Source organism: Gymnodraco acuticeps, unplaced genomic scaffold (assembly GCF_902827175.1).
Source record: "Gymnodraco acuticeps unplaced genomic scaffold, fGymAcu1.1, whole genome shotgun sequence".
In the NCBI taxonomy this organism is placed as follows: domain Eukaryota; kingdom Metazoa; phylum Chordata; class Actinopteri; order Perciformes; family Bathydraconidae; genus Gymnodraco; species Gymnodraco acuticeps.
In genome coordinates, this window is record NW_022989810.1 from 1,249,219 (window position 1) to 1,261,404 (window position 12,186).

The 12,186-nt window shown below is 38.3% G+C and overlaps 2 protein-coding genes across 9 annotated transcripts in view; both read left to right on the plus strand.

The window, feature by feature from the left end:
- The window catches only part of zufsp (zinc finger containing ubiquitin peptidase 1), a 30,388-nt gene extending 27,219 nt beyond the window's left edge, over window positions 1-3,169 (plus strand). For all 7 annotated transcript variants that reach the window (XM_034230406.1, XM_034230431.1, XM_034230440.1 and 4 more), the window contains one exon: window positions 3,009-3,169. In XM_034230406.1, coding sequence (XP_034086297.1) covers window positions 3,009-3,056 — 48 coding nt within the window. In that variant the 3' untranslated portion in view covers window positions 3,057-3,169. The remainder of the gene's footprint in view (window positions 1-3,008) is intronic.
- A 126-nt stretch (window positions 3,170-3,295) lies between these two features.
- On the plus strand, window positions 3,296-11,984 carry LOC117553744 (amine sulfotransferase-like). Of its 2 annotated transcripts, none has more exons than XM_034227823.1 (7): window positions 3,296-3,444; window positions 5,028-5,180; window positions 5,913-6,130; window positions 8,159-8,285; window positions 8,401-8,495; window positions 8,627-8,807; window positions 11,307-11,984. In XM_034227823.1, the coding sequence occupies exons 2-7, from the start codon at window positions 5,030-5,032 to the stop codon at window positions 11,426-11,428; spliced, it is 894 nt and encodes a 297-aa protein (XP_034083714.1). In that variant the 5' UTR covers window positions 3,296-3,444; window positions 5,028-5,029; the 3' UTR covers window positions 11,429-11,984. The 2 variants fall into 2 exon arrangements, with proteins under 2 accessions (XP_034083714.1, XP_034083707.1); XM_034227816.1 differs by lacking the exon at window positions 3,296-3,444 and adding an exon at window positions 4,487-4,727.
- The last annotated feature ends 202 nt before the right edge of the window (window positions 11,985-12,186 follow it).

Consider the following 12,186-nt stretch of genomic DNA (forward strand, 5'->3'; position numbering starts at 1 on the left):
GTAAGAGTAGTAGTACTCAGATCTTGTACTTGAGTAAAAGTAGAAGTACTCAGATCTTGTACTTGAGTAAAAGTAGAAGTACTCAGATATTGTAGTAAAAGTAGAAGTACTCTGATCTTGTAGTAAAAGTAGAAGTACTCAGATATTGTACTTGAGTAAAAGTAGAAGTACCAGAGTGTAGGAATACTCTGTTTCAGTAAAAGTCCTGCATTCAAAATGTTCCTCAAGTGAAAGTAGAAAAGTATTCTCATCAAAATATAGTGAAAGTAGCGACAGTAAAAGTAGTCGTTGTGCAGATTGGTTTATTTCAGAATAATATATATGATATGTTTTATAATGATTGATCATTAAAGTGTTCTCAAAGCTGGTAAAGGTGCAGCTAGTTTGAATGACTTTGTATACTGCAGGGTAGCTTGTGGATTTACTCCAGGTGGAACTAAAGTCTGAGTTAACACTTGATTATATTTCACATCATTCTTCCAGATCTGTAAAGTAACTAAAGGTATTAAATACATGTAGTGGAGTCAAAGTACACCATGTACCTCTGAACTGTAGAGGAGAAGAAGAACAAAGTAGCAAAACATTGAAATAATTAAGTAAAGTACAAGTAGCTCAACATTGTACCCAAGTATAGTACTTGAGTTTATGAACTTAGTTACTTTACACCAATGGCTATACAGATAGAAAGACTAAGCCTTGCACAGAGGCATGAAAATACATTTTCAAAATGCTCAACAGTGCTGCCAAAATTATAAACTGACTGCTACACAATTAAAATAAATGCTTTTATATATTTCTATCAGATGTGACTCTTTGGCGTTTCTGTTATTATTACCTGCTGCTTTAGTTGTTCTGACTGCTAACATCCTGTTATTCCTCATTTTAAAGCCGATATTCCGTGGGGTCGGGGGGGCTCGGGTCCTTGTCACTTTTTTCATACCTGATGAGTTTGCATCCCGTGTGTGTGTGTGTGTGTGTGTGTGTGTGTGTGTGTGTGTGTGTGTGTGTGTGTGTGTGTGTCTGTGTGTGTGTGTGTGTGTGTGTGTGTGTGTGTGTGTGTGTGTGTGTGTGTGTGTGTGTGTGTGTGTGTGTGTGTGTGTGTGTGTGTGTGTGTGTGTGTGTGTGTGTCAGGGATACAAACTTGTCACCTTTCGGCGAAATTCGCCGTTTTGAATCCAAAATAGGTCGTGTGTGTGATTCATGTAGATCTGCAATAAAAATATTTTTGGGGTATGGGGGGGGTCTGGGACCCGGAGTAATCTGCGGCCGCGATGATGGTCTAGCTTCAGCAGCTACATTACCTACGGGTGCGTTCGTTAATATTAACTGTGGTCCGGAGTCACTGTGGCACAGACTGGACCGCTGGTGAACAGCTGTTAGAACGGGCCGTTCAGGTGTTCAGAGCAGAGCGGCAGAGCGTGATGTGAACTGAAAAGTGTTTCTGTCGCAATATTATCGTTGAGCTGGCTAACTAGCATATATTGTCACTATCAGCTAACGTTAGCTTTAGCCTTCGTTTTCTAATAGTTTTTTTCATAGGCTATAAACAGAGGTGGTATAAGTATAGATCTTGTACTTGAGTAAAAGTAGAAGTACTCAGATCTTGTACTTGAGTAAAAGTGGAAGTACTCAGATCTTGTTCTTGAGTAAGAGTAGTAGTACTCAGATCTTGTACTTGAGTAAAAGTAGAAGTACTCAGGTCTTGTACTTGAGTAAAAGTGGAAGTACTCAGGTCTTGTACTTGAGTAATAGTAGAAGTACTCAGGTCTTGTACTTGAGTAAAAGTGGAAGTACTCAGATCTTGTTCTTGAGTAAGAGTAGTAGTACTCAGATCTTGTACTTGAGTAAAAGTAGAAGTACTCAGATCTTGTACTTGAGTAAAAGTAGAAGTACTCAGATATTGTACTTGAGTAAAAGTAGAAGTACCAGAGTGTAGGAATACTCTGTTACAGTAAAAGTCCTGCATTCAAAATGTTCCTCAAGTAAAAGTAGAAAAGTATTCTCATCAAAATATAGTGAAAGTAGCGACAGTAAAAGTAGTCGTTGTGCAGATTGGTCCATTTCAGAATAATATATATGATATGTTTTATAATGATTGATCATTAAAGTGTTCTCAAAGCTGGTGAAGGTGCAGCTAGTTTGAATGACTTTGTATACTGCAGGGCAGCTGGTGGATTTACTCCAGGTGGAACTAAAGTCTGATTTAAAACTTGATTATATTTCACATCATTCATCCAGATCTGTAAAGTAACTAAAGGTATTAAATACATGTAGTGGAGTCAAAGTACACCATGTACCTCTGAACTGTAGAGGAGAAGAAGTACAAAGTAGCAAAACATTGAAATAATTAAGTAAAGTACAAGTAGCTCAACATTGTACCCAAGTATAGTACTTGAGTTTATGAACTTAGTTACTTTACACCAGTGGCTATACAGATAGAAAGACTAAGCCTTGCACAGAGGCATGAAAATACATTTTCAAAATGCTCAACAGTGCTGCCAAAATTATAAACTGACTGCTACACAATTAAAATAAATGCTTTTATATATTTCTATCAGATGTGACTCTTTGGCGTTTCTGTTATTATTACCTGCTGCTTTAGTTGTTCTGACTGCTAACATCCTGTTATTCCTCATTTTAAAGCCGATATTCCGTGGGGTCGGGGGGCTCGGGTCCTTGTCACTTTTTTCATACCTGATGAGTTTGCATCCTGTGTGTGTGTGTGTGTGTGTGTGTGTGTGTGTGTGTGTGTGTGTGTGTGTGTGTGTGTGTGTGTGTGTGTGTGTGTGTGTGTGTGTGTGTGTGTGTGTGTGTGTGTGTGTGTGTGTGTGTGTGTGTGTGTGTGTGTGTGTGTGTGTGTGTGTGTGTGTGTGTGTGTGTGTGTGTGTGTGTGTGTGTGTGTGTGTGTGTGTGTGTGTGTGTGTGTGTGTGTGTGTGTGTGTGTGTGTGTGTGTGTGTGTGTGTGTGTGTGTCAGTGTATTGATCTCTGTCTGTTGATCTCTTCGCAGAGGCGCATCGTGGGCTCCAGAACATTATGTGCAGAGAGGATCCCATGAGAGGAAGAAGACACTTTATCTCTTGTTTTTGTTTTTACTGTGAATAAACATGTGATTTCTCATTTCAGGAACTATTTATTGTAGTTGTTTTTCTAATAAACATTTTGAAAAAACTCTGTTCTCCATGCTGTTCAGTTATTCACAGTGAACGTGTGAGAGGTCCTGTTTATGGAGTAGCAGCTGACAGAAGCACTTCTAGGAAATGATCACAGTTCAATAAGGTCAAAGGTTAACCTCGAGGGGAAGCTGATACGTTTAATGAGTCCTTGTCACTCCATTCTTAGATGACACTTACACACTCTATCAAGGATACAGTCTGAGGGAATGGAATGAAAGTAAAAAGTGTAACGACCAATCCACTCCACCGAGGACAGGATACAAAAAAAAGGTAACTGTATTCCCTTACAGTTATATAAAAAATACGTAATCAGATTAATTACATTTCCGAAAATTGGGGATTACTTGCAGGATTACATTGGCACTAAGGACACAGGTTTGGAGAGTAACAGATTAGATGTAATGAAACCAGGATATAAAAACAAGGGAACCGATTTCTCTTACAGTTGCATTAAATTAAAGGTGTTACCAGACTACTGTTATATTTCTAAAAATGAAAAGCAAGATTACAATGTTAGTAAAAGATTTTTAAAAAAGCATAGTGTTTGTTGTAAAAGGATCAGATGTTATCTCTTCTCTGTAAACTCTACTGTTCTAGGCTAATACTTTCAGTGTGAATCTCTACGCCTACTGCCTGAATCTGCTTCATGGTTTTCATAACCTAGTTGTTCTTGTTTTAATTCACCTATATGTTCATAATATAGTGTGTGTGAGCTTTTTCTGTGGTCAGATCAGATTGTATTTCTGCTTTTTTAAACTGTAGTATGTGCTCATGTGTTTCATTGTTGGTGTATAGTCTGCTGCCTGCATATGCTTCATGAATGGCAGGTTTCCCTATGAATAAAATCTCTGAGCAGAGGACACATTTTACATACTAAATATCTTGTTTTTTTATTTTCTAAGGTGATATTGTTCTGTTGTCTTACATCATACACTTACGTAAAAACATCTTAGTGATATTTATTTTCTATTGTTTGCATTGCATTTGATACTGAGGTAATGAAAAGTAATCTGGTGACAATACCTTTATATTTTGACCCTCTGATTAGGTTACTAAATACATTTTGTACAGGTAACTAGGATACAGGACAACTCAGCTTCTGTGATCTTACAGTATGCATGGGTCATTAAACTAGTGGACTAAGACAACAGAACAGTTGATAGTGGATTTATTTTATGGTTAGGTATCACTTCCCGCCCCTCCCCCTTACTGAAGGTACAGCCTCCACACTGTTTGATTAGTGTCACTTGGATCAGTGCTCCTTGTGTAAAAACAGAACCTTGTTTTGACGTTGCGCAAGCTGCTTGAGGATTGTTCTGTTTCTGTGTATTGCTGTGGGGCGGCTCTAGAATGTGCTGTTCCCCACACAGGGGGGGAGCAGGAGAAGGGGAAGCTCGCTGTTCCCCACACAGGGGGGGGAGAAGGAAAAGGGGAATCTCTCTGTTCCTCGCAGTGTGAAGGAGGGGGTTGCGTCGGGTCAGGTTTCAGGACAGTTTGTTGATGAGACACATTTCCTGGTGTTGGCAGACACTGGAGCATCGGCAGCAGAGCAGGTATGCTACATGTGGATCACTTTCTGTGCATTGCTTCTTTCAGCCTTTCACTGATTATATGGGGCCCTTGGGAGCCACTTTAAAATAGATAGATTTTCTCGACAGTATTTTTTTATTGGTAGAGCATCTTCTTCTGCAGATGTAATCAAAGTCAGGAATGATCAAATCAAAGCTAAATAGGAGAGTGTACATGAAAGAGTTAATATGTATCCATGGAGCATCAAATCAAAAAGAACTGCTGTTTTAGACATTTCAAATAAGAAAGGGGGCTGAACACGTGTTTTTTGTCTTGCTTTATAGCTATGATGGCAGTAGAGACTTGTGAGTATGAGCTAGTGCCACACAGAGGCTTCACTCTGATCAGCGGCACTCATGATCCAGACGATGTGGACCAGATCAACGACCTGGAGATCAGAGACTCCGATGTGTTTGTGGTCACATACCCAAAGTCAGGTGAGAGGGGTCCTGAAGAGAGGGGGTCACCTCAAGTCAGTGTGCTTAGTCAAATTAGAGAAGTATTAGCATTAAAATATACTAAAAGTACCAAAAGTAAAATTACTCATTATGCAGATTTCAGAATAATATATACGATATGTTTTATAATGATTGATCATGAACGTGTTCTCAAAGCTGGTAAAGGTGCAGCTAGTTGTAATGACTTTGTATACTGCAGGGTGGCTTGTGAATTCACTCCAGGTGGAACTAAAGTCTGATTTCATTATTATTCAATGTAAATACTGCTATATTTTTTTATATATTTTTATGTTATTATAGTTTTCTTAAAATAGTTTTCTATCAGTGCTTTTCATTTTTGTTTTACTTTAATTTAATTTAAGAGTTGATTATATTTCACATCATTAATCCAAATCAGCAAAGTAACTAAAGGTATTACATAAATGTAGTGGAGTAAAAGTACACAATTTTCCTCTGAATTGTATTGGAGTAGAAGAAATCAAAAAAGAAGAAATCAAAAAAGTCAAGTTAAGTACAAGTCCCGCAAAATTGTACTAATGTGCAGTCCTTGAGTAAATCTACTTAGTTACTTTACACCACTGGTGTACACATGAATCTCCGTCTTTTTGTGTGCTGCGAATAGATTTGGGAGTCAAATGATCAGTTAGAGCAGAGTGTACTCTGAAAACAGTCCCTGGACAGAGCTCACTCTCTCTGCGATGTGTGTGTCAGGGACCATCTGGATGCAGCAGATCTTGCTACTCCTCGAAGCAAAGGGAGACCTGGCAGCCATCAGCAGGCTCAGCAACTCCTGCAACGCTGATCTCATCCCCTGGATTGAGGTGAATGGCAGCAGACAGACGTTCATCACGGCGCCCTCCCCCAGGATGAGGGTCACCCACCTGCAGTACCAGTTCATGCCTTCTGCTCTGAGCCTGAAGAAGGGCAAGGTCAGCTCTCTCACATGTGTTACACAAATCTTTATGTCCCCATATTTAGTATTTATAAGCAGGGGGTAAATTGGGCCAGGGCTGTCTGGGGTTCACACACGGGGGCCGACGCTCGTACCCCATCAGCCTCTAATACCTTAAACAATGTATATGTTTACAAACAAATGCAATTCAAATACGTGCTCCCCTCCTTAAAAACACAGCTGGATATCAAATGCTCCCTTCACTAACAGTCAGACAGCAGCCAGTGTTAGAGATTGTTTCATTCATCTACACTGAAAAAACTGAAATGTTGACTTAAATTGAATGTATTATGTCGACGGATTTTACATAACTGTATAAGGTTAGTTAGAAGCAATAATATTAAGTTTAAATAACAAATATTAGATGCAACTTAATATTATTGCTTTCAACTAACCTAGCACTTACACCGGTTAATAATCATGATATATGATCATGATCTCAATATTAATTAAGGTAAAACATTAATATCATTTTAGCCATCATCGTGCAGGATAATGTGTTCTCACACATGTTGTTTCTTCTCGCTTTTCTTTGGAATGATTGCAAGGAACGGGTCATTTAACATTTATTTTTAAAGTAACGGAAATATTTTTGATATTTGAATAGGTGTGTGTATGTTGCAAAATAAGATGTAACTATTAGAAAACTGTCTTTTTTATGTTCCCCGACAATAACAAGACACAACTGAGACAGTTTCATTCCACAGGCCATAAGACCATTAAACATGAGCTCTGTAAAGTGCCTCCAGAAACATTCATCTGTTTGCATCTTGCTATTTATTTATATATATATCATGTTCCATTTACGTGTATATTACGGAGCCCCTAAACGGACATGGAAAAAAAAAAGAGAGAGAGAAAATAAATAAAGTCAGGAAAACGGATTTGTTTCTCGTGCGCACGAGAAACAAATCCGTTTTCCTGACTTTATTTTTTTTTTAGAAAGTTACCGATGCACCAAGGAGGAAGTGGAACACGAGACAACCCATTTCATTGCAGACTGTTATGTTTACGTGGGGAAATGACAGTGCATACATTATTTGAGATATATTTTTAAGTCAGACTTAATTTTATGGACATTTCGGCCAGGGGTGTAGAGCTATTGGTTTCAGCACCAGATTGGCAAAACACTGGCGAGTCTGTAAACCAGTCTGCTTTGATCTATGAATTAATGTCCGTGACTCTCAGATACTGTTTTATAGGGAAACAAACACACACACACACACACACACACACACACACACACACACACACACACACACACACACACACACACACACACACACACACACACACACAGAGCCACTGGCGGACTGGCCATCGGGACGTTCGGGACGAATCCCATTGGGCCGGTACCAAAGTGGGCCGCCCGTCACTAGCCGTCTAAGTACGATATATATCTCAAATAATGTATGCACTGTCATTTCCCCACGTAAACATAACAGTCTGCAATGAAATGGCTGTCTCCTGTGCACTTCACTTCCTCCTTGGCGCACCAGTAACTTTCTCAACAAAAAAAAGTGCGCACGAGTTAGTAAAAAAAAAGTCAGGATAACGAGTTAGTATCTCGTGAGATACTAACTCGTTATCCTGACTTTTTTTTTTCTCTCTGTTTTTTTTTTTTTTTTACATGTCCCTTTAGGGGCTCCGTAGTATATAGACTCTTCTTGGATTATTTATATTTTATTTTATTTACTTGCACATCTTGCAACGTTCTCCTGCACTACTTTATTTATATTCTGTTATTTATTTCATTATTTGTATTTAATTTGTTTAATTTATATTATGTCCTATATATATTCATGTTGCAATGTTGGAGGAGCCTGTGACTTAAGTTGTTCATTGCCAAATATACACTGTAGCTACTTTGCACATGAAAATAAAGCCTTTCTTGCATCCCTGTTTATACACTATACAAACATGTACTAACACACTACAATGTGGTATGGGACACTCATTTTTATTACAGTTATTTGTATTATTTAAGTAATTGTTCCTGTTGAAGGTGATCTACGTGGCAAGAAATCCCAAAGACGTCCTTGTATCTTACTTCTACTTCCATAAGCTCGCAAACATGTTGGAAACCCCGAAGGATTTCGATGACTTCTTCGAGAAATTCATGAGAGGAGATGGTGAGTTGTCTTCAGTTGCAAAATAATGTCAGAGAATGTTGCCTGTGGTATTTTGTGAGCAGCTCATGATGCATGTCTGCATTGTGGTGGTAACTGTGTGCATTATTCATTGCAGTGTTTGGGTGCAGCTGGTTTGAGCACGTTAAGACTTGGTACTCGCATAAGGATGATATGAACATGTTGTTCATCACTTATGAAGAAATGATTCAAGTAGGACCTGAAATCATTTAATCATGTCCATAAGCATCAATCGTTATAAGCTACAATCATTACACATGTTGTAGGCTTTTGTTTAGAAGGATCAGATACAAAAAAGTGCATTTCCTTTCATGTTGGTCCAGGACCTGCATTCAGCAGTGCAGAGGATCTCTGTGTTCCTGGAGAAAGAGCTGAATCCTGAGCAGCTGGCCAACGTGGTGAAGCACAGTACCTTCAACAACATGAAGAAGATCCCTAAGGCCAACTACGAGCAGGTTCCAGATGACCTGTTCAGCCACCACGAGGGAAGATTCATGAGGAAAGGTAAGAGTGTGTACGGCGGAAGGTGCAGGTAGCAGATGACCTGAGCAGCAAAGAGTTTAGGGCACACTGGACAGGTGACTTGAGCTTTAAGATTTTGGAAGATGTAGATGATTAGATACATAGATTACTGATTCCTTTTGTTAGGTGTCAATCTCTGATACTTAACCTTTGTATCCCGCAGGGTACAGCTTGTGGATTTACTCCAGGTGTAACAAAAGTCTTATTTAAGTGTTGATTATATTTCACATCATTAATCAAAATCTGTAAAGTAACTAAAGGTACTAAAAGTAACTTAATTTAGTGGAGTAGAAGTACAAAGTAGCATAAAATGGATATACTCAAGTCAAATATTAGAATCTTAAAAGTGTAGCTAAGAACAGTACTTGAGTAAATGTACTTAGTTTCTTCCCACCACTGCACATCAGCACTTTTCTATCTACCATTATCATTCAGTTGTGTTTGTGTCCATGAGATAACAGTGAGTCCAATATTTATCTCTGTTCTGTTCTCTGCCCACGCTGTGTTCACTACAAAGAACACCTCTTAATAAAGTAATAATCGGATCCTTTGGGATGTTTGGTACACATGGGTCAGCAGGGGGTCCATGAGAATTCCTGGTGTCTACAGACACTCAGCATCCAATTTTATCATCCCCATCCTCTGTGGCACATGCTAAGTTAATTGCCACCATAATGTGTGGGAGGTTCAACATACAGTTCACTGAATTCAACCACTGCACCACCCCAACCCAGTTACACGGCATTTCGTGTTATATGCACGAAATTAATTTAATCTATTGATTCGTGTTCACCAACACGATTTTCGTGTCACTCAGAGCGATTTTAAAAGCAATATATTTCTATTGGTAGTAGGCTATGTTTCGTGCTTACGTCTTTTTGTCCGGTCGGGTCTTGGAATACCAGAAGCTGTGTGGTTCATAAAATCATTTTCTTACTCAATCTTACCCTAAGCCTAACCATATCCCTTTTATTTTAAATTGTACAATGTCTGAGTTTTTTTGCCTCAGAATACTGAAATCTGTATTTTTTGTCATTTTTTTCCTTCTAACTTGTTATTATTTAGTGCAGGCACGAAACATACTACCAATAGAAATACATTGCTTCTAAAATTGTTCTGTGTCAGAATACTGAAATATGTATTTTTTGTAATCTGTTTTTCCTTCTAATTTGTTATTATTTACGTTGCTTAAAAGCAACGTAAACGTACGATTTTAAAATTAAAATCGTTCTGTGTGACACGAATCAATAGATGAATTTCGTGACTATAACATGATATGCCGTGAGGCTGTGTTGCAACCACACACCGTGCAAATATTCTGAAGCTGACCTTTTTCCCTTGCTGTTGGCTTATTAATGTTAGTGGAAATGTGACTTGTCTACCTTGAAATGCAGGAAACAACTAAATTGTTAAGTAAACTAAAGCTAACTGAAGCAGCTGTAGCACTAACTAAAGCAGCTGAGGCACTATGGCAGATGTAGCATTAGCTAAAGCAGATATAGAACTACCTACTAACTATAGCAGTTGTAGCACTAGCTTCAGCAGTTGAGGCACTAACTATAGCAGCTGTATCACCAGCTAAAGCAGCTGTAGCGCTAACAATAGCAGTTGTAGCATTAGCTAAAGCAGCTAAGGCACTATAGCAGCTGTAGCATTAGCTAAAGCAGATGTAGCCCTAACTATAGCTGCTACAGTGGCATTTTCTTTGCAGGGTTGGCAACCCGCAGCTCTTGAGCCTCTTGAGCCTTCTTCCTGAAGCTTTGACATAAATGAGGGCCATATTATTTAACTTTTTTGTACAGTGGACAATATTTTGAAAGGAACATATTTTATCTTGGAGTATGCGGAGATACTGTGACACTGAAATACATTTTTCTAAATGTTTTGTCAACTTATATTTATATATTTGCATCCTTCTATGTCCTGGTGCTTTTCCCTCAGGGTGGCTAATCCTGAGTTACTGACCCCTGGCTAACCATAGATAAATCCCCCCCAAAAAGTCCCCTATGAAAAATAGTTTAAATATGTGTGTTTAGAATCCTTTGCCTTAACTGCCAGCAATAACAATTTAAAGAGAATGTGAGAGATTAGCAAACCACAAAAAATGAAATATTTTGAAAACATTCCAGAACAAGGACACAGCATTTTCTGCTTCTTAATTTATAACTTTTTGCTGTTCCTTTTTCGATTATCTACAAATCCATAAATGCAACAAACTATAGTTGTATTATATACATCATAACTGGACAAAACAACTTGTTATCAAATATGTTTTGTGTCTCCAGACAAATTTTATTTTGTGGCAAAATGGCTTTTCTAATAGAAAGGGTTGTCGACCACTGTAGACAAGATGGGTTGAAGTAGAGACAACACAAAACAAAAAAATGAAGTACTTCAGGAAAAGCCTAACTATCGAGACTAAATATCCATGGCAGTGAGTGTGTATGACTACAACCTTCTCCTTCATGTTGTAAACATTAGGCACCATCGGTGACTGGAAGCATCACTTCACTGTGGCCCAGAGCGAGAGGTTGGACCAGGTCTTCCAAAGAGAGATGAAGGACACCCCTCTACGTTTTATCTGGGCTATCCGGGACATTTAGTGATCAAGTTGCAGCTTGATGAACACTATGTTAGCTATCTCATTCCTTCAGTCTCTGTACATGTTAGCCTGGGATAACACTTTACTCTACTACAGTTTCCAAAGCATACTCATCCAGGCAGCTTTTAGTTTACATGCATTTCAGAACGATTTTTAAATCTATGAAAAGCTTCATTTCAATACAGTGGTCCACTATATAAAAAACTATACTACTGTATACTATATAATATATTAGTGGACTTAATTTTCTTCTGATCATCCAGTAGATGTTGTGAAGTCTTTCGTCACATAAATCATTGTTTGACGGTTGTCATATTTGTGTAATGTATGAACATGGAAGAACTACCAGGTGGATTACATAAAGTATACGTCTATTTCCTTTCTAATGATTCACATTGATTTAGGCATACTTGCAATAATATTTTATACATATACACATACGCATGTATATGCAAATATATATAAACAGTTCCAGCACTAGATTATATATTTTTAATTATTGTACTTTAACTTGTATCACTGTTTGTCAACTCAATAAACACAGATGCTTTTGAAAAGTGTGTCTTATTTTCCGTCTTTTGTGTATGGACTCTAATACATAGATGATATACTCCACTGTGAATCCTCATCATGCTGCTCCATCACTGAGTGCTTATGCGTCGTATAACAGTGTGTGTGAAGTGAAGCATTGTGTGAGTTTCAGCTAAACAGTGTCTATGTGACGGACAGCACGAGTAAGTTCCACTGTGAGATGCCCCC

Coding starts and splice junctions, on each gene's coding strand:
- LOC117553744 (XM_034227823.1), top strand. CDS start 5,030: ATGATGGCAGTAGAGACTTGTGAGTATGAGCTAGTGCCACACAGAGGC. Junction 8,286..8,400: donor GAAATTCATGAGAGGAGATG/GTGAGTTGTCTT, acceptor TATTCATTGCAG/TGTTTGGGTGCAGCTGGTTT. Junction 8,496..8,626: donor CTTATGAAGAAATGATTCAA/GTAGGACCTGAA, acceptor ATGTTGGTCCAG/GACCTGCATTCAGCAGTGCA.